The sequence below is a fragment of the Pollicipes pollicipes genome, unplaced genomic scaffold (assembly GCF_011947565.3).
Source record: "Pollicipes pollicipes isolate AB1234 unplaced genomic scaffold, Ppol_2.1 Scaffold_4002;HRSCAF=4701_pilon_pilon_pilon, whole genome shotgun sequence".
In the NCBI taxonomy this organism is placed as follows: domain Eukaryota; kingdom Metazoa; phylum Arthropoda; class Thecostraca; order Pollicipedomorpha; family Pollicipedidae; genus Pollicipes; species Pollicipes pollicipes.
Window position 1 is genome coordinate 11,391,374 of NW_023596420.1, and position 22,981 is coordinate 11,414,354.

The 22,981-nt window shown below is 47.9% G+C and overlaps 1 protein-coding gene across 1 annotated transcript in view; it reads right to left on the reverse strand.

Annotated features, from left to right (window-relative positions):
• Positions 1-423: 423 nt before the first annotated feature.
• The window catches only part of LOC119094090 (uncharacterized), a 36,518-nt gene continuing 13,960 nt past the window's right edge, over positions 424-22,981 (reverse strand). The window contains exon 4 of the mRNA XM_037217165.1: positions 424-692. Within this exon, the coding sequence (XP_037073060.1) occupies positions 424-692 (269 nt within the window). The remainder of the gene's footprint in view (positions 693-22,981) is intronic.

Here is a 22,981-nt window from a genome sequence, read left to right on the forward strand (position 1 = left end):
GAAGACACACACACAGGTGACACACCGACACCACAGAGACATTCACAGTTGACACATTCACATCCATGAGACGGCCAGAGGTAACGCCCCCACACCCCGGCAACACTCACAGATGACACACCCACATCCCAGAGACACCCACAGGCGACACCCTCCACCCCGGTGACATTCACACGCCACACATTCACACCCATGGGACAGCCAAAGATTCCACCCCCACTGCGGTGGCACTCACAGGTGACACACCCAAATCCCAGCAACGCTCACAGGTGACACACCCACATCCCGGCAACACTCACAGGTGACACGCCAACATGTCGGCAACACTCACAGGTGACGCACCCACATCCCGGCAGCACTCACAGGTGACACACCCACATCCCGGCAACACTCACAGGTGACGCACCCACATCCCGGCAACACTCACAGGTGACACACCCACATCCGGGAGACACCCACAGGTGACACCCTCAAACCCCAGAAGCACTCACAGGTGATGTCCAGTCCCACGGAGACTGAGCGCGGCGGCAGCAGTAGGCTGTTGCTGGCCAGGCAGGTGTACAGCTGGCCGAGGTTGGAGCGCTGCAGCTGGGTCACCTGCAGTGTGTTGCTGGTGAGGTCGCCGTTGTGGCTCCAGGTGTCGTCCACCAGGGCGCCCGCCAGCCACCAGGTCACGTTGGGGGCCGGAGCACCTGGCGGGCGGCGCAGGTGAGGCTCAGTGGACAGGTCAGAGGTGGAGCGACAAGCTGGGGTGGACGCTCGCTCCACATGTCTATCGTGTAACTCTGAGCACATCGCAAACTAGTTATGTATGTGTTTGAGCGTGCATCTATGATGTAGGCATCCGTTAATGTTGCGGTGTTGGTTCACTGCGCGAGGTCCTTGTATTCGTTGGTAACCCTCCGTCGCTCCCAACGCCCGTTGTGCAATGTTCCTAAAAACATCGCTGCTCTAGACACCAGAAATGTTGTTAAAACGTTTTTTGCCGATAGTCATATGTCGGGCAGTTAAACTCGGAAAATCTCAGTGGAAAGTGATCGCATTCTCTTTATCAAAGTGAAAATTCAAAACAGCTCCTTGCTTGCATGCACAGTGATTGTTCAGCCACGCTGCCACGCTGCTGCAACCACTTATGCTAGCTTTAGCTTTTAGCTCTCTAGCTACCTTAGCCACGCTGCTGTATAAGCAGGGGCTTACGTTACACCGTCGTAAAGTCATGCCGATATTTTTCACTTAGCACTGTTCGAGTGCTGTAGGAATTAGCTAGCAATGTTTTCGTCATCGCCTTTCGCAGTTTGCATCATTACTTGCGTCGAAGGTTTCTGGAGATAATCGCGGCGGCGCAGAGCGCCCCGACTGCAGCATAATGGCTGACTCCCACAGGATACCCGTTTACACCCTGGCCTTCGGGCCGATCTATCGTGGACTTCCCAACACGGGCGATTTCGGCCGGACCAACTGACCTACTATGCACAGACCAACTTCATGCCTCGCTAGGCGTCACGAGATATTTTACTTTTCATTATTAAGGCTGAGGCTGATAGCAATGTGTCCTTAATAACAGCATTCGCTTTGGACATTCTGAGTGGGACAGACATACATTTGAAGTTGCATTCGCTCATTCGCAACGACCAAATCACTTAACTTTCCTACTCGATCATTTCCCGTCTTTTTCGCCAACGCCCGTCGCGTCCGTCCCGGAGGCTCAGTTAGTTCGGGCGCCTGCCTTCCGATCCCACCATCCGTAGCGGGATGGGTTCAGGTCGCTTTTGGCGCTCCCCCTTTGTACTTGACAAATATGGCCTGTGGTCGATGACAGCGGCCGCGCGAAAGGTCAACTGACGTCAGAGGCCAGGACGGGCCGTGCCGAGCATTGCAGCACGTTACAATTTTGTCACCACATTCTGCCCTTGCCTGGAATTGCGCGATCGGATAATATCAGTGAGGGCTCACACAACAAGCACTGTCTGGCGTGCGCTCTGATCGCAGAAATCCATTTGATCAGAAGATTCTGTTTAAATTTAATAACATCTGTAAAAAATACTTGAAGCTTGTCCGCTCGCTGCGTTATGTTCCGCTCTCATAGCGAACATTCCAACCAGTCATCGCGCTCCTCTCAGAAGCAGTGAGGCGGGAGTAGATGACAGTGGCACGGCACTGTCCGAAACAGACGGCCGCCACCCAGACCCGGGACCCTACCAGCGTTCCACACAAGCGTAGCTGCATTGCAGGATCAGTTCTAAGATGGCGGGCGTTGCACCGCACTCACCAAGCCCAGCAAATCGGTCTTTCTGCCCCACTACCCACAAGGCGTAGCATTACTCCAAGCCATGTCTTTTTATCTTTCGTCCGTTACTGGGAATCGCTCGCCGTTTGGATAGGCTGCGCTCTGACGAGATGAACGATTTGCATATCAGTGATACGATGAACTTGGAAAGTGAGCTAATTTAAATGAATTATTATCGTGTTCGGATGACGCGGGCTCAGGAGCGGCTATGGTTTGCAAGCAGATGAAAAACTTTAAGGAAAAGACGGCGGACATTTTTGGAAGACTCCATCAAAAGGTTTTCCCACTCGGAAAAGCAGATAGCCCATAGGGTTTCCTGCCTTCTCAGATATTTGACTTTTTTCTTATTACTCCCGAGGCTGAGTGCAATGAGTCCTTGACGAAAGCGATCACTTCAGGCATTCTGACAAGAATGGTACGTATGGAAGACACACGGGAAACATACTCAGTATGTTTCCCCTGAAGGTTCTCCGCACGCTCGTCTCGTCACGTGCGCCATACCGTCACCCGTGTCACATGCGTCATACCCGGACCTCCCAAGCCAAGACGCCGCTTATCTGGCGCAAAGACACCTCCCAACGTCGCCGCAGCTAGTTGGAGCTCGCCCAATCATTGTGTGCACTGCTGAGCCAAACAATGGGTTCTTCCTCACGTCATCAATAGCGGATCAACTGATGCGTGGAGGCGCGCACAGGAGACATTATATATATATATATATATATATATATATATATATATGATATATATATATAATTATATTATAATATATAGATATAATATATGTGTGTGTGTGTGTGTGTAGGTGTGTGTGTGCTCCTCTCTCTCTTCCCTTCGTTCTATCTCTCTCCTCTCTTTCTCTCTCCTCTCCTCTCTTCCTCTCCTCTCTCCTCTCTCTCTCTCTCTCTCTCTCTCTCTCTCTCTCTCTCTCTCTCTCTCTCTCTCTCTCTCTCTCTCTCTCTTCTCTCTCTCTCTCTCTCTCTCTCTCTCTCTCTCTCTCTCTCTCTCTCTCTCTCTCTCTCTCTCTCTCTCTCTCTCTCTCTCTCCTCTCTCTCTCTCTCTCTCTCTCTCTCTCTCTCTCTCTCTCTCTCTCTCTCTCTCTCTCTCTCTCTCTCTCTCTCTCTCTCTCTCTCTCTCTCTCTCTCTCTCTCTCTCTCTCTCTCTCTCTCTCTCTCTCTCTCTCTCTCTCTCTCTCTCTCTCTCTCTCTCTCTCTCTCTCTCTCTCCTCTCTCTCTCTCTCTCTCTCTCTCTCTCTCTTCTCTCTCTTCTCTCTTCTCTCTCTCTCTCTCTCTCTCTCTCTCTCTCTCTCTCTCTCTCTCTCTCTCTCTCTCTCTCTCTCTCTCTCTCTCTCTCTCTATCTCTCTCTCTCTCTCTCTCTCTCTCTCTCTCTCTCTCTCTCTCTATCTCTCTCTCTCTCTCTCTCTCTCTTCTCTCTCTCTCTCTCTCTCTCTCTCTCTCATACCGTTTCCAAAGGGCATTCGAATGCAGCCTTCCAACGAGCATCGTCGGCGGCGCCGTGCTTGGTGAGGTGTCGTGACGACTGTTCCCATGTTATGTGTGATGCGTCTCAATCTGCAGCTGTACAGAGATCGAGTGTCATCTGCCCTCACCGACTCACCTCACCAACCTGACGTGTGATCCAGGTCTGTTGCTCACCTCACCGACCTGACGTGTGATCCAGGTCTGCTGCTCACCCCACCGACCTGACGTGTGATCCAGGTATGTCGACAACTGACGTGTGTGCTCCAGGTCTGTTGCCTCACACTCACCGGCCTGATCGTGTGATCCAGGTCTGATTCCCACCCCACCGACCCGACGTGTGATCCAGGTCTGCTGCTCACCCCACCGACCTGACGTGTGATCCAGGTCCGTTGCCCACCCCACCGACCTGACGTGTGTTTCAGGTCTGTTGCTCACCCCACCAACCATGACGGTGTGATCCAGGTCTGTTGGCCCCACCTCCACCAACCCTGACGTGTGTTCCCAGGTCTATTGTTACCCACCGGACTAGCTACGTGTGTTCCAGGTCTGTTGCTCACTCACCGACCTGACGTGTGATCCAGGTCTGTTGCTCACCCTACCGACCTGACGTGTGATCCAGGTCTGTTGCTCACCCTACCGACCTGACGTGTGATCCAGGTCTGTTGCTCACCTCACCAACCTGACGTGTGATCCAGCTCCGTTGGCCATCTCACGGACCTGATGTGTGCAGAACACCACCAACTTCCAATTCTCACCTGGCATGCGAGTAAGTAGCCACTGACTCACTGCACCTCACCGAACGTGTGAACCGAACGATCGTCGACTCACCCCCCGATCTGATGTGAGTGCCATGTGACCGGTGAGCCATGTCCTCTGACATGGCAAACAAGCTAAACGACATTTAACGCGCCGCGTCTCGATACACACGCGATTCGAGCTGCCGGCGACTCACCTCCTCTGACCTCACATGTGAGCCGCGCCGTGCCTCCCGCGGGGTACGGGCCTGCCAGCTTCGCTATCGGCTGACCAGAGTCGTCAAGCACAGACGGCTTCCCGGGAGGCACTGGAAATAGACCGGAGAGTATCAACCGCTACCAGAAATGAACGGTCATGGCGGAGGCCCAGCGCTGCTGCCGGTCAGTTGTAGCCAACTTCGTAGAATGCCCAGGGATGATGGGAGGTCAGGTCAGTCAAGGAGGTCAGGCCGGGTAAGGGAGGACTCACGGGGGACGCGGCCTTGGGACCGATGCAGACATATGTTCAGCAACGTACATCACAAAGTGATAACATAGTAAAGAAGCATACGAATTGCAAGCAGTGAATTGTTGGTTAACCACGCGATCCATGCTCCAAGCGCGCCGTCAACGCCGTGGAGGACATAAAGGAATCTCAAGTCCTCGAACTGCGAACATAAGTCAGTTTAGACGCCAAAACACCGACAGAAGGCGACATAAAATTTGGGGCTGGTGCGGCTTCCCATCTTTGAGATGGTTTGGCATCACCCGTTGACACTGAGTGGTATCAATGGTAAAACAAAACACGCTCATGTCGCATTTTGGGGCGTAATCTTCTTCTACCTATGCAGATTTGACGTAAAAAGGCTTCAGCAGAATCAGATCCCTGACTCAGGATCAGATCCCTGACTTCAGAAACTGTGGTATGTGAAACTGGAAGTCACTTAACCTGGTGTTGTAAGTCACTTAACCTACACAGATCAAATCTAAAGAATAAGCAGTAATAAACAGAGCGATTTCACTGGTTTTGAATGGTATCGTTAACAGCAAGTAGCCAACGTCCTCGGCACGACGTTTCTGTTCCTCACATCGCGTACCTCTCGAGCTGGTCCCAATGTGATAACTCGAAACGCTAACGATCTAGATCAGCTGCACGCGCCCATAAACAACCTTAACGCTGTTGGCTTGCGGTCAGTTTCATTTGGATTCCCTGCTGGGTCCCAGTGGACCCACACATTTCCGTATCTTAGCTCCGCCAGGTCACGATATTTTATTCTCTTTTCTCTACACGTATTGCCCGGTATGATCCGCACATGGAAAGGCTTAAAATACCGATCAGGTGACGTCCATACGTCCGATATATGCGGGCATGTCTTCACATGCTGGCATGCATTGATTGAGCGCTACACTGAGGACTACGTTATTTTGGGGGCCACTGCTTCATTGCTCTGAGCTACCAGTCTCGTGCTTGCACAGAAAAAAACATGCAAAAAATTAGTAAAATGGGTTCAGAATTGTACGCCCACAGCCATGAAGTGGCTATCTTGGTTTACACGTGCGCCTTGGTGTGATCAGATGCGGTACAACACTACACCGTTCGCAACACAGCACAACACAGCACACCACACCACACCACACAACACAGCTGACAGTCTCGCCCTTGCCATGTCGTATGTCTGAAATCTACAACGATGACTTGGATGGGCCGTATTGGCGGGTGGAAAGTCATTGATATAATCGTTATTTCAGTCGTCCAGTTTGAGACGGAAAACATAAAACATGAACGGAAGCAGAGCCAATCCATGCCTACCCTGAGTATGTTAATGGTTGCCTGACACAGTTATGATTAATCGCACCACGGATGGAGTTAATCAAACAATTCGCAGGGTTAATGCTTTATTGCGCCAGAGGCATGTACGGCACACGGTGTAGGAAGTTACCCGGGCATAAACAGGCACGCAGCTAGAATGTTTCTTTAGAAAGTAGGAGGCAATCGTCCAATTTTCCGATCTCTTCCGAATTTGAACCGATTCCTGCGAAACGGCCCAGCATTTTGTGTGAGCAATTTGGCTCAGGGCATGGGAAGATACCCCCGTGCCCCCTAATTACGTCGCTGCATATGGTGGAGAGTGGGCTTAGGGTACCCCTCCACAGGCCGAAAATTACATGCTTCACACGGCCGAAGAATGTTGCGAGGAAATGCTCCACACCAACATCACAGAACGGAAACGTCGCTACGGAGCAGTCATTTCCTGGGGTGTTAACAGGCGGGCCTAGTTACTGAGTTCGAATTGGTCATAACGGCATCCCATACTATGAACCGATAGCTTTCAAAATATTTCACGCCTGGAAGCTACCATCCGCCCGCTGAAGGCGTTTGCCGTGAAGCAAACTCCAACAAATTGATGCTTCGAATGACGCTGCTTGAAAAGTTTGAAAGCCTCCGTAATACTAAGTCGATGGGGTATCGACGATAACATGACGTAGCGATGACGTATCGACTATTACGTATCGGCCATCACGTATCGACGACGATTACGTATCAACGATGCCGTACGTCGCATCTGCAGAAAAACCGCCGCGTTGCTATCGCATCAGTATGTCATGTGAGAACTGCTGGTTGTCATGTGAGAACTGCTGGTTGTCATGTGAGAACTGCTGTTTGTCTGCTGACCATTTGGTGCTGAGTATGTGGCCGTAACACGAACGTCAACTGACCCTAACGTCCGAACAGCGCAAGGAAGCGCCAAAAACAGCTACCCACGAAAAGCTCCAGCTGCGTAGCTGCAGCTGCGATGAAGTTTAAAAATGGCTGCTTGAAACCGAAGAGCATCCTATTCCAGTCATCCACTTTTACGAGGAGATGACCATAGACATAACAGACCAAAGCACCACTCTATGGCAAAAACGCAAAACCCGTGCCTGAAAGCCCAGAACACATTTCCGGGGGAAGAATGCATTTGTACAATTTTTTTGCTGAAAAATGCGCGCTTTCTTGCTGCAATAGTTTACTCAAGAATTGCATGGGCTATGTAGACCACGAAACAGTCCTTTCGTTACGTACATGAGGTTAAGAGACGGTGAGGCATTGACAGCCAAAAGACCTTCGGTAGGAAGCTACTGCATGCGGCACGAGACCAATGCGGTGTGAACATTCCGGAAGTCGTCGACTGAATTGTTGAGGCAGGAGACTAACTAATTTAGGCCAATCTATTACTCCACCTGAGGATCACCAACCGAATATAGAAAGACATAATTTAAGAAACACGTATCTTCACCCAAGATACATGAAACACGCCGAGGCGAATTTCAGCTGAGCTCTGCCTGGCGTTTGTACCTCGCATCATGCCAAGAGAGGGGCAATGGTGGCGCCAGCCTCCCCTGGGACGGACCTAGTCATTCCCCTAGATGTATGACTATTGGACAAGTGTGTAGTTAATCAAAGTAAGCTGGGGCTGGGGCTGAGCAGTACAAAATTACAAAACACCCACTACCCCCACTACCTCCACAAAAATTGCAATAAACGGATGAGTTTCGCTCCAGATTCGGCCCACTTCTTCTCAAAGCTGGAGGACTGCAGCCTTATTTGCGAGGGGCGGGGCTCCATGCCCCCCCCCCCCCCTTCCACCAAAAGGCGAGCATGAACAGCATCTTCCTTCCACGTGCTCTCAAGCTTATTAAGCCCTCAAGAGGTGTTCAGATCGATGAATTACGCACCCCGTGCATCCATAGCGACACCATAAACAATCGGCACCCGTCAGTTTGATGTGTGAGCAGGGATGTCAATTAGTTGGGCGCAAATGTTAATATCCAGTCGAGTTGTTGGTAGAATGTTGGTCCAATTCAAGACGTTGACCCAAAGGCCTTGGTGTAAGTCGCTAGATATGCCAAACTAGTGCTTTGGTGCGTGGCTAGGCCATGTTTCTAGGTTATGAGCAGGTTTTGACGTTTTCAGGAGATGTCGATCAACTGAGGCTATAAAATGCATTGAAATGTGTCGTAACACGTGCACTTATACCCATACACGTGCAGTTATATCAAAGGTTATACAATACTTTTGAAATTTACTCTGTAATTTGGTAGGCAGTGTCTAAAGTGTCCTAATGGAAGCACCGCAACTGGGAAAGAGCCTCTGAGACAGAGTAGGTGGAACAATGAGGACTCTGACTGGTCAAACCAGTCTTCAAAGGCTGACGAACCACCAAACCATGGCCCTAGGGACATGCCCGTCCTTTTCCCTGCCTGTATAAAACCTTAGAAGGTAGATGTTTCAGCGACACGGGACACATCCCGGACAGATTCTGCCGACCCGTATTGAAGGATTGTAACACGAAGGCGATCCTTCACCTACCACAAAAGGGACAAAAGCAATGTTTTTGCCAGTCGCTAAATTGGAATGCAGACGGTAGTATTATGGTGATGTGTCACTCAGGCCAAAGCCCGACTGCAAGGGATTGAGCAGCCCTGTACCCAGAACGTTTACCAGTCATTTTTTATTGGTTGGCCAAAGGAGTGGTTAAAACTGTGTTGCCCCTGCCTGGACCCTTTCTTCGGGCGTTTGTTTGTATCTGTCCTGAATTCGCGCGAGAAGTTGGGCTGTTTCTAGCTTCATCGCGCCATCTTTTAAACGTTCAGTGTGGTCTGAGCATTTGACTTGGTAATATCTTATTAACATTTCATGCATGTTGATTGTAGCATCAATATTATGGTGGTCTTCATTTATTGCCTGTTTTCGGGCTTGCACCCCATCAGGTTTGCCAGGTTTGATGAGACGTCCGCTATCAGAAGAATAAGGGATATCGCATGTAGAATTGCATTAGCGATACACAACTGAATGCGCGTAAAGCTTCGTTTAGCCCAGTTTTCAAAGCGTCCCGGAAGTGCAAATGAATGGCGTCCTGGGCAATGTTCTTATCGATGCGGTAATAGCTGAGCCGACGTTCCTCATTCAACAGGACCGACAACATACTTACCTTCGAATAAGAAAGCTCACGTTATCTGGTTCGGTGACTTGTGTAAGGACGTGGATGACGATGTGGTGAACAATATCCGTTACAAATACGCATCATGCAGACATCAGGCACACAACGCATGCCACAACCGCTTCAGGCCTATGTACACCCCGATACCCCTTCCTGGAGTACTTTTTCGCAGTGAATATATTACCCCTTTTCCATTCTCCTTTTCCCTTTAACCTCCCTTTCCCTTTTTGCAGTGAATCCTTTTAATGAAGCGTGTCAATCATCCGCCTCTCCCTACCCCTGTGTGCGGCCTCAGCCCGCGTCAGACACCCGACCCTAGGGGGAGAGGAAGACGCGAGGGAAGGGGCGCTTAGGAAGACGCTAGGGAAAGGACGCTTAGGGACACACTTGGGAAGAGCGCTTAGAAAGATGCTAGGGGAAGGGCGCTCAGGAAGACAATAGGGGAGGGGCGCTTAGGAAGACGCTAGGGAAGGGGCGCTTAAGAAGATGCTAGGGGAGAGGCGGTTAGGAAGAGGCGGCCAACCGCAGTGCGTGGGAGAAGCGATTCAGTGCTCGCCGGATGAGGTAGCATGGAAAACCCTCTACGTCTTTTACAAACTCTAGTGCAAAGATAGGGCTTTGAAGCTTGATGTAACCCGATGAAACAAAATCGTCGAAATTCCGGGAGGCTGGTTGACAGATTGGTTGAGTTAGCGTTGAATGACCTTAACGTCATCACGATGGGTCATATCGAGATGGTTGTTCTAAAAGCTACTGGCGGTTTCCAAAACTTGGTGATGGACCAAGCTAGGGACCGCGTAAAAATTGTCAATGAGTGTCCTTCAAAGCCAGGGGATGACAATAAAACAATCAAGCGTATGGATGACGTTGAAATCACGCAACGCTGAAGCTTGGATATAACAAGCAGTGCAGAAGGGACAGCTGAGGAAGAGACACATCCTGAAGCTCAATTGTAAACTGTTTGAGCGTTCTTACAGAACTCCGCGTAACCAATAAACATCTCAAGACGTCCAAACACCTAACCAAAGACACTGCCTTCTGGAGCAGCATTGTCTGACAAAGAACTGGGCTCCAGGCTGGCGGAGAGCGGAACGTAGTTAAGCGGGCTGATGAGAAAATGGAAACTGTTCCTGACGCCCAATTGCAGGTGGTGCAGCGAGGGGGTAGATAAGTCAATTATCTTCAACGACCCCGTCCAAGTCAACCTCATCTAAACTTACTCCAAAGTTCATAATGCGTGGACTTGGAGGGATTACGGTCTGGCAATGCTGACAAAGGTTTCTTGTCGTGGGTCAGCCAGCCTGCTTGCATCCAGGCTAGATCCTTCTGAGAATATGTTGCGAATAATCTGCAAGACAAGCTGAACATTGGCGTTCAAGTTGCTGCGGTGAAGGCCTGGTTGGATGCGTGCCGTTTGTTCAGTGTGAGATTAGTTTCGGAGAACGCTTCGACGTGTTTGCCTTAGTCTTTCTGACCGAAGGAAGCATAAGTAAGACAGTGAGGGAGCAGCTGATCTATGTGAAGTCCGTCCTGCGTGTACCACCCGACACCCCAATACGGGTAATATATCTGCCGTAGCTTCCCTCATCCTGAACAACAGCTAGCAACCATCGGGCCTAATCTAGGCATACTTCTTGAACGAAATAACGTGATTCGTCTCCCGGAATAGTGATTTGCTCATCAAGATCTGGATCAGATTAATAGCTTGCACAATGATTTTCGTGGAGTAGGAAATTCTGCAGCTTAGTTACGAGGCTGGTATAGATCAAGGTCAAGGTGCAAGGTCATCCACCCGGGTGAGCCAGTATTTTTTTCACACACGCCTGCAATCACACACGGCCCGGTTACAATTAGTGCTCGAGAGCTGTGTGGCCATTCGAGTATGCTTCGCTGACCAGATAGCAATCCCGCTCTGTTTGTATTTACCCTGTCAAAGCAATGCTAGCAAAGAGGAGCATGAAGTGAAGCTGGGATACTTCGGGCCGTCGTAAGTAATATTGACACAAACTGCGTTCCTAAGCTGGCAACATCGATGTCAACCTCAACAACCTTGATCATCCCATGCTTGCTGGTCATTGCTCAATTTCCGTGAAGGTCCACATTCATGCAGGCACCCACGTGCCTTGTTGCCTTGTGATATTTATTCGTTTGTCAAATGCCGTATCTTACACTGGATCTTGGCTCGATCAGGTGTCATCGAGCTAAGCTCTGCGTAGCCCGATGACGAATATGGATAGATTGTATGATATGTCATGATGACCACATTCTCCTACAAATGGGGCTTACCCCTCGGCGTGTGTCCGGTGTAATTTGTACGACACAGCAAACCGCATCGCATGTCTTGTGGGACTCATTGGAAGAGGACAAATACGGGCTTAATAACAACGTAACGGAATATCTGCTGGCAAATATGCACAAACCCGCAGCCTTGCAGTGCGTGGATAGTAACTGTATAGATATTGAGCATATAGATGAAGTTTACGAACTTTGCGCTGGTCTCCCACACTTAAAGACGGCGGTGTTGCCTCCATTAAACATAATGCACGCTTACAATCGGAACATTAAAGTAAAGCAGGATGGAGCTATTATGTTGGTGATGGTTATAGAGAGTTTCGCCAAGTGCTAAACATCTGGATAAATGTAGGCGAACCCAGGGATGACTAAATTTCTAGGCCCGATAGAAGATCAGATCTGTGCAAACACGGACGATACATACAGAAATAAGCCTCTAGCAACTATATTTACGACACAGAGTGACAGAACGATTTGAGAAGGGACGGCCATCTTCTTCATTTCAAACTTCCGGAATTCATCACCTTGTTTCAGCCTAAGATGCGCGGTCCTTTCTTAAATTTTGAGTTCTTCCACACCTCTCGCATTGAAGGGACTTCTGCTAAGGTGGTAAGCACTAAATGTGTCAGAAGTGATGAAGGTACCGAGTTTAGCTATTGTAATCCCATTGCTTTTCAGGGTTTCAAGACATCAGTGCCTCCACAAAAGCTACTACTGACGGGAGAGATACGACATGACTCCCACTACCAATACTTATGTACGATGAAACGTATACTTCAAAAATGTATAATCGGCATTACTTCTACCGCAAAAAACATGCAGTCATTATCTACATGTGGTTTTACTTCTACTGCAAATAATTATACGCGACATAAGCGCTACACGACAAAACTTATTCTTCAAAAACTTATGCCTGTCATTACCTCTGATGCAAAAGCGTGTATAACCATTGCTTATATAACCATTGCTCATGCACCTCTACCCAAAGGACATAACACAGACATTGGTGCTAGAGTAAAGACTTTTGGTGAAGTCTGTGCTGTAGAACTAATGGCTAGTAGATATTGTTGCAGCATAAGTTGTGTCGTGTAGTACTTATGCCGTGCATTAGTTTTTGCAGAAGTAAAGACGCGTATAAATGGGGCCCTATCTGGGTCGGGGACCATATAAGTCTTTGCTGCATACGAAATGAAGAACATAAGTTTTTCAGCGTAAATTCTATCGCATATGAGGTTTACAGCAGAAGTAATGTCGCATATAGGTAAGGCCTGCTTAAGTTTTTTTGCAACGAATGCAGCGACGTCTATGAGTTTTTGAAGCATAAATTTTGTCGGCTAGCTCTCACGCCGTGCACAAATCTTTACTGTAAAAGCAATGCTGCGTATAACTTAAGTTTATATAACTTTTTGCGGCAGAGGGAATGTCGCGTATAAATGATGCTGGAACACTCTTGTCGGTAAAAGTTTTCTTCCGCATCGCCTATGCTGTGACACAGACATAAGCGCCACGACAGTTTTTTTGCGGTCCTTACATGCTATATATAAAGTCCTTGGTCTGTCATATGTCAATGTTACAGAAGTTGTTTGAATAGCACGGGAAGGCTTCCCGCGGGATAACGCCACATTCGAGCACATAACTCATCGTCTGCTCTCACGTAGTCGCAGTAGATCTTGAGCAATTGCACCGATATTTGACGCGCTAGCTCTTTTGATTGCCGACCAAAAAAAAAAAAAATGATAGATGTGCCTACACGAGCCATTGCACTATCGGAATCTTGGGTGAGCGAATGGTTCGTACAAGGTCTACCACCAATTCCCTCGCCTTATTTGGTGTTGCAGAACTTGTCCGAACAAGCATTACCAGCAAAAACATTTCCCTGCACTGTAGCTGTCCATTCATGCTACGCTACATACGCTACGCTACGCATACGCGACATACGCACACGCATACGCATACGCATACGCATACCTACGCTACATAATCACCGCCTGAATCTAAAAAGCTTAGGTACATTTCAAGCGCCAAATGATTATATAAGAAGGTGGTAATAACACACGCAAATATTTAAGAACGTTTTTGTTGGAATGCTCTGTCGCATCTATTTAAGCATATATTTAGCAGCACACCCCTTCCTTTAGTTTCGTTTTAGCTACGCCTATCTATTTCATTGTTCTCACGGTATTCCGGTCATACTTACATGGGCTGCATGGATGAATACCGTGAACATGCCAAAGTTATCTTCACCGGACTTGTTGAAAACAAATCCTGAAAACTGGATCCGTTGCAGGCCCTGGGTCGGGGACCAGTTGACAGTGGAGAGCCGACCACTCCTGGTCGATGAAGCTTGCAGAGCGACAACTTCTGCTGCCAACTTTCCGACCACCATCACTGGCACCAATAAAGGGCGGGGGCACGGCGGAAAATTTCCGCGCGTGACGTAAAATCGCAACTTTCACGTGCAGTTGATGCGATTTCTATAAGAACCGACCGTGCAGCGCATGGTACCGTTAAGAAATTGTCTCAGCGCATGACGTAAAATCGCAACTTTCACGTGCAGTTGACGCGATTTCTAAAACAACCGACCGTGTAGCGCATGATACCGCTAATAAATTTTCTCAGTGCACCAAGGTACGCATTCAGCGTTCGTAAGGGGTGCAATGACGCTCATTTCTCTCTTTGGAGTACTGATTACTTAGGTTGACCCACGTATAGATGGTAACGTATAACCACGGCACTTACCTTGACGGATGTACTGGTGTGTAAAAACAATTATGAAAATTATCAGGCCATAGCGTTAATTAAATCCCAAGACGACAATCGGGCGCATATGCGCTTGACTTTGGGAAGGAAGGCTGGATGTGAGGTTCTCTCTCAGACAACGCCGTGCGTCAGAGACCACCGGTTGGCCACAAATCGCGTGCAAAAAATGTCATTCCTGCGTACACTTTTTGCTGTTTTAATATCGCATTTCCTCGACCATCAGTTCATACGGAGACAAGCCCCTTTCCACGCTTGCTTCCGCCCCGCCATTACCGTCTCATAATAAGGCGTCAAATGTCAGCCCCAGCACCTCCGAGGGTACCGACTCCCCGAGAACCATCTGCGACTCCCCGACAGCCATCGTCGCCCTGTGCCGCCGCCCGTGGGCTCCCGTGGCCTCCCCCCGGACGGCGCTGCACCGGAGGCGACGCCACTCGCGACTGAACGTTACATCGCCGCCGTCTGTCTACCACGCGCGGACGGCCGATCAGCCGCGCTGCGTCGGTCGGCGTCGGCCCTGAGTGCGTCCGGCCGCCGCGCCGGGCATCGCTGACGGATCGCCTCGTAAAGCCATCACTAGCGCCGCCGCCGTCGGCGGTTTCGGCGCCGTGCTAGATTGGTCCCCGGACTATGCATACGGCATGCATGTCGGCGGCTAAATTTAATTAAGCTCGCGGCCGGCACGAGCCTTCGCGTCGCCAATGCATTGCGGGTAGCAGCCGGATGATACCGGACGCATGCGGTTACTGACACGTGACAGCAAGTGTACCCAGACGCCATCCGATGGCGGCTCACTTACTGAAAGCAGACACTGTTAATCTGGTCTGAATGATAAAGGCACTGTAGCACATTCCTGGTGCATTACAACTGGTTTAAAGTGTCATGCTTTTGGAAACGGAAAGTTGATTTCGGCTCCACGAGGTGTTAAGACGTGCTCGAGTCGGGGTCGAACGGACGCCCTTGAAGTTTTTCCGGAATGATTTACGAACGGCACGGCATAGCCGTCCCAAATTTCGCATCGCTGTAGACAATTGAATAGTGGATCGTTTAGCATCACAAATTTATCTGTGCTCCCTCAGGCTGCTACCCTATGGCAGTTCAAAGTCAAGCCATGGATTCAGTGAAGCCAGTTTCTAGGGAATCATTCGATCTGATGCAACAACGGAGTGTTAGACCAAGTCTTATATCTCTGATATACTTTTTTAGGCAGCATAACAGTTAATGAACAAATTCCATTGACCAAGATCAGGTATGAAGGTTAGACCAAGATCAAAGCCAACCTGTTTTGTTACCCTGGAGCTTGATGCATCGGGTGGTTTCTGGTGCTAACTTCGCATTTGTTGAAAAAAGGAACCACATACACATCGCCCACGGACTTCTTAAAGGTCAGGATGAGTCACTGACCTAAAATGACCCAGGTTAACATTTTTTTTTAGGGAACATGCTGCCTGCCATAATCTTTGTCGCTCAAATGTAAAATTCAAAGCAGACTTCAATGATCGTGCTCACAACGACCTTCAAAGGGTCCAGCAAGATCGCGTACCTTAAATGAGTATGTGATCTTTTGCTTAGAGCAGTTATCTAGGCTCTGGGGGCCTTTGGAGACCAGCCTGGAGTTGAACCCAGGAGTTGGAGTTGAACAGTTCACGTACAGGCCAACACACCCTGTGAATTTGGTGTCTTCAGCTCTCATACGAAGGGTATCCAACCGGCCACCTGGGCGCGCGTAAGGATTACATTCCTTCCCTTGTGTCGCTTGAGGAACCAAACATCTGCGAGTAGTCATCGATCTGAACAGCTCGCTATTTACTCATATCCAGAGTTTGAAAGGCGCACTCCGCACCCGCCCTCGGCTTACTGGCCTGCTGTAATTTCGCTGCTGGAGCGGCTCGTCGGCAGCGCCAGATCCGCGGTCGGCGGAACTGGGATGGCCACGTTATGGCGGCAATCTTGGCGTTGTGGCACAACCAGCCAAAGTTATCCCATCCCATCCACGTGACGGCGGGAGCAACAGAACCCACCTCTCTCTCTCTCTCTCTCTCTCTCTCTCTCTCTCTCTCTCTCTCTCTCTCTCTCTCTCTCTCTCTCTCTCTCTCTCTCTCTCTCTCTCTCTCTCTCTCTCTCTCTCTCTCTCTCTCTCTCTCTCTCTCCTCTCTCTCTCTCTCTCTCTCTCTCTCTCTCTCTCTCTCTCTCCTCTCTCTCTCTCTCTCTCTCTCTCTCTCTCTCTCTCTCTCTCTCTCTCTCTTCTCTCTCTCTCTCTCTCTCTCTCTCTCTCTCTCTCTCTCTCTCTCTCTCTCTCTCTCTCTCTCTCTCTCTCTCTCTCTCTCTCTCTCTCTTCTCTCTCTCTCTCTTCTCTCTCTCTCTCTCTCTCTCTCTCTCTCTCTCTCTCTCTCTCTCTCTCTCTCCTCTCTCTCTCTCTCTCTCTCTCTCTCTCTATCTCTCTCTCTCTCTCTCTCTCTCTCTCTCTCTCTCTCTCTCTCTCTCTCTCTCTCTCTCTCTCTCTCTCTCTCCTCTCTCTCTCTCTCTCTATCTCTCTCTCTCTCTCTCTCTCTCTCTCTCTCTCTCTCTCCCCACTTAAAATACTTTTCTCATCGCGTGTGTGTTTCATCCCCAAAGCTTTTGTCTTACATCTGTTTCATATTCTGAATAGCGCCATCCCATGCAGACTCTGCTACGGCTGTCATTTTTCGCTGGCGGACCGCTTACTACCGCCTCGAAGAAGAAGCGGCCCGACGAATGAAACATTTGTTTTAGATTTAGATCTTTCGCGAATGCGGCTCAGTTCCCAGTCCTTAGCCCTTTCCATCCACGCCATTTGAGTGTGTCAGCAAACTTCTGCCCGGCCTTAGACCGGGTAACGGTCCACGGCGACGACTGCCAGTCTGGTCTCGGCTGCCGGTCTGGTCTCGGCTGCCATGACTGATGCTCGTCCGTCTTGATGTCCTATGACATTGATATTTGATAGTTGATATGATATTGTCCTTTTAATAAAACCTTCCACCGAATTCCACTCGCTTGTCCTTTGTGTCGAGGCGGTTCACTTTTTATAAACGAATTGGAAACAAAGTATAGCATGTTTCATGTCACTGTTCCGTCGGAACTTTCCGTGCATGCCAATCAAAAGTTGTGTACTTTATCATTGCGGTGAATTTAAACAGGGTGTCTCACCTGTTTGTTAAAGAACAGTTAAAGCACACAGGTCCGGTTTGACCAGTAACACCAGTTTTCTCGAAATCTTTCTGAAAAGCTTAGTAATTTGATTCGCAGTGGCCGCTTTGACGGAAGCAACCCCATTGAACTTTCCTCGCGCCACTATGAAACTAATTGTTTGTATCTGTTTGGATTTTTCAAGCGTTTGTGTTGCGTAATGTCCTCAGAATACACATTCTCTAAAATCCTCGTGTAACAATGGTATAAGAGCTTTAATTCCTCTATTTCAGGGGAATAGATATACAAAGAAGAGGCCATTCCCGCGCAAATGCAACGAAGCTTTGTATTATGACCTTAATTGACTCTTACGGCGTTCAGCAGTGACTATTCGCAGAATATTTTGTTTTGGGAAGCATTATTTACTTGGATGTTTCTTTCGTCCAAGGTTACGTTCATAAGAGCAGGCATACACTAGCGACACATCGGCTGGTTCAACGACGCATTTGTTTCGCCATGCGCCCGGGTGGCCGGTTGGTTACTCTTAGCTCGGGTGGGCGGCCAATTTGACCCCCATGATATATCAGGAACCAAGAGAGCTGGAAACACCTAATTCGCAGGGTGTGTTGACCTGTACGTGAACTCACTTACGTCAACGTTCGAGGTTCCCAGGTCATGACCTTTGGACCAACTAAGGTCAAACAAGGTCATATTCCGGAAAGATCTCCAAAAGGCCCTGGAGCCTAGATAACTGCTCTAAGCAAAAGGTCACATGCCCCTTTAAGGTGCGTGACCTCGTTTGAACTTTTGAAGGTCATGGTGACCAAAATCGTACAGGACCGCCTTGAGTTTTGCATTTGGATAAGTGACAAAGATTACGAAAGGCGGTATGCTTCCTAAAACCAAAATGTTGACCTGGGTCATTCCAGGTCAGTGACCTATTCTGATCTTTAAGAAGTTTATGGTAGGTGTATAATGCGGTTCCTGTTATCAATAAGTTCGAAATGAGCATCAAAAACTACCCCATACAGCAAGCCCTAGAGTAATAAATGTGGGTGATTTTGACCTTGATCTGACTTTCATACCTGACCTTAGGTCAATATAATTTGTTCCTTCAATTGCTGTGCTGCCTAATAAAGGATCTCAGAGATGTACGGTTTCGTCTAACACTCTGCTGTTGGGTCAGGATTGAACTTTTCCCTAGAATTGCCTTCGCTGAAACCATGGCCCGACTTTGGCCTGCTATGGGTCAGCGACCTTACAAGATACATACAACATTTGGTACGGCTACGCCGCGCCATTCGGAAACCATTCAGGGAACAGCTTCGGTGAGGTCAATTTGTACCGCCACCCGAGCGCGTGGTAACAGCAAGCATTTTTCACCAATGCACAGCTCGCCAAACGCCTACGCCGCGCGCTGCGATAGCTAAAAGTTGCATGTGTACTGACAACATTCATAGCTCATCAGCACGCGAATGTAACATATACCCGCTACTGTAATCATGACTGGTACAGGCATCAGGCAGTTTAAATTAAGATGTTTGGCTTCCTTTGAGCTTCAGCCTTACCTCACACTCCATCATTCACTTCACACGCTAACCATGGTAATCATTTCATAATTGACTCACTCTCGCATTGGTGGTAAGCCTAAAAATGGTTCATTGAATTGTGTAAAGGTCCTTCTTTTACTAATGACTACTCTTCCTTTGTCAGTGCACAATGTCAGTACGGCACATCCCATGAGTAATTTGCTTGACGATTTCCTGCGATTTAGTCACACGTGTGGAGACTAGAAATTGTGTAAACATTTACAGAGATGTTCACCATGCTTCACCCAAGATGCGCCGGTCGGTTTTCCCAAAGATATGTCACAATAGTTGCATAACGACAACAAAACATGAAAATATTTGTGTGAAGCGCTTCACCGTTTGATGATATGGTTAGTTGATATTCGTGCTAATCTATGATTGTTATTTTTGCAGAATGATTTCAACATGGAGTGCAGATATTGTTCTGTGAATAGTATCCAATATTTTGAGAAATCAGCTATGACGTCTTGAGAGGAACACTGAGCATGTTCTTAAACATTCTACACTATTTCCAGTCCCCACACTTGTGGTTCGGGTTCACTGATTGTCATCCCAGCACAATTTTTCTTACAGGCCATACAACATACTGTGTCGGCAAAGCAAAATGGGCAAAGCAAAATAGGAAATGACCACATACGCTCAAGTTAGCGAACTGTTTTTAGGTGCGCGATAATGGAAAGGGCACAGGATGATGATGTTTTGAATTCCTGCACTCATATTGCAGAATGTTGGCTGTTCTTAATCATTTTAGCTGAACTTCTCCAGTTTTTCACATGTACCGTTCAACAGAAACACAGACTACAATGTCATTAAACAATTTATTAGCTCCAATAAGACAACAGGCATCAAATTAAAAAAAATAATTCACTGCTTGGAGGTCATCAATGGTAGATGATGTCAAATGACGATCTACGACTGCTGTCTTTGACCAGCTGTTTCAACGTGGGGTACTGATGTGTATCTAGTGTGAAATATTTTGAGAAGCAAGCCTTTACGTGCTGATGGGGACATTCTGCCCAGGATGGTAAACGAACTACACAATTTCCGGTCTACACCGTTCTGCTGATTGTCAACTTGTGCAATTTGTGATGCATTTAGCCGCACTCATCTGCGATTGCAAAAATAGATGAAATTGCAACATTAGTGAGAAAAAATCAACCCAACACACCGTTTTTTAGTCTGCTGTGATTGCAAGAGCACAACATAATCATTTTTGAATTCCTGCACTCGTGATTCACAATCTCAGCTGTTCATCAATTCAGCTGCACCTCGCCAGTTCTTCACTTGTAGAGACTTGCCAATACACAGCGTGAACGTAGTAATTTAATATTTGATTGGTACTAATGGGGCATAACGGGTACAAAGCAACATATTTATTTCCTTACTGCTCACTTGCCACCAATGGCGTTTATCAATAAACAGTCATTTCTGATTGTTGTCTTTGGCAGATGAGCCGACGTGACAGCACGGTTCCGCCATAATTATGACGCAATAATTTGGAAAAAACAATCCATGACATGCTGAACAGCGCTTTTATGAGCATTCAAATCTTATAAGCATCATTCGCAATTTACATACATTGTGCAAAATCCACCAATCATCCAAAAGGACTATGACCTTCACAGTCGCAAGCGCCGTATCGCGTGCGCTACAATCGTCCAAAGTCATGGCTGTCCAGTGCTGGTCTGAAATGTTGACAACGTTGCTTGGACTCAAAAATGAATACAATTGATTTGCGCTAAACATCCTCTTGGTGATGCGGTTCCGCCCCTCAGTACTATTTATATTATGGTAGATTCTGATAGTTCATCACATCATCTTTCGTGCATTACGCCTCGCACCAACGGGCCTCGTTGGCGGAAATTGCCACTCAATGCTAGCACACCGACGATGATAACCACTAAGCGACCAATTTAGGGCAAACGCGGATAATGAAAACCGCAATATTGGTCATGAGGCTATGGCCACAATGTGATAGAACTGGTGGCATGTTTGGGTTCCGGAATTATTCCAACCCTGGCCATACTGTGCACTCAGAAAGCATGCGTATCTCACGGTAGGACATGCATCTTGCCAGCATCTGTCCGGGCTTTATGCCTCATCTTGCAATAATACTCGCCATCGCATGGAGCAACACTCCTCTTCAAGGAATTTTTTTCGCTCTGGGGAAAATCTCTGCACCATCGACGGCGCGTAGTGAATAAGATTCCCTTGCCAATACCATGCTCGTCAAGAGCAGCAATAGGAAACGGTATGGTAGCCTTGCACCGGAGGCATCCCTTTTACTGCATCCCTCTTCAGTACAGTGTATTGAAATGCGAGAATTTACTTTTGATGGGAATCCACACGCAACCGTGCTATGTTTTAATTTCACTTAAGCCCTTAAATGCCACAGATATAGATACACACAAGCACACAAGCACAAGTAGATACGCAGATACACACAAGCACAAGTAGAGATAAAGAAGCTCAGTAAATATGCTGAGTTCTACGGATGCAAAGCGCTTAACGTTACAGCTCGCGCAGCACGACAGATATGATTTAACTACCTCCTGCGCTCGCAATATCATGCTCCATGCCAAAGCGAGATGGAAACAATCCAGAGAACCAGGCTCTAAGTTTGTTTCGTTCTTTGCGGAAAAAATGGTTTTCATAACTAATGCATGTTGTCAACATGTTTCATAATACAGGTTTCTGCGTCACAGCACAATGGTTGCCAAAGTTTCGGAAAAAGATTGAAAACATGTTCGGTGCATATGATTTTTAATTCCCACATGTGTACTCCAAAGATCAGTCACTACAGCAGGGGTGAAAAGGTGCCTTTTCTGTCACCGACGACATTTGGACCCGTGTGAATTGTCACCTGGGGTCAAATCTTTCCGAAACCGTTGCAATATATCTCTAAATGCAATAAACCAACGCAAGTGAAGACATTTTATTTGCATGCGGCGTAATTGTCAAACATCTTCTCTTCGGGAGTTTATTTGCATTCAGGTTTCATTTGCGGGCCATCAAACACCGAATGAAGGTTGAGACTAACCTAGCAGAATTATCAGATAAAGGCATACTTAATACAGCCAGCCTAAAAACTTGTACTTTTCTATTTGGTTGAGGAGGGGGGGGGAGGGAGGCGGGATTATAACTCCAAAACAGGGGTGCAGTTTCCTATTTTGGTTATAATTTTTATCCATCATTTTTCATGTATCATAATTTGGGGTTTCAGCCCCAAAACTGATTTTGAGGAACTACACCCCTGCTGCCAGCTGTGAAAAATTGCGTCAAATCTGGGAAGAAAACTGTTTCAAGTGCATTTCGGGGGCAGACTAAGACATGTCTTCTCCCTGCAACCTCCCCCCCCCTTCTCCCTCCATCCCTCACCCCTACGCATTTTGCAAAACTGCTTCCCCGTGACCCTACATTTACCGATGACATGGTTTTACAAACACTTGAAGCAATATCACTTTTGTTTTCATGACGTCATCGAACAATCAGCTGAACGCGTTGGCGACCTTCATTATCTTAGCATAATTATTGCCGGTGAAGATCTCGCACTTCCTAACATGATCCCAATTATTTACAACAAACCTCAAACAACATTGGTATCAACAGATGCAAACGACATTTGTGAACACCTCTAGCATCTTTGTTTACTTTATATGCAATCAAATGACAACTAAAAACATTCTATCTTCCGCCTGTCCATCGATCAGT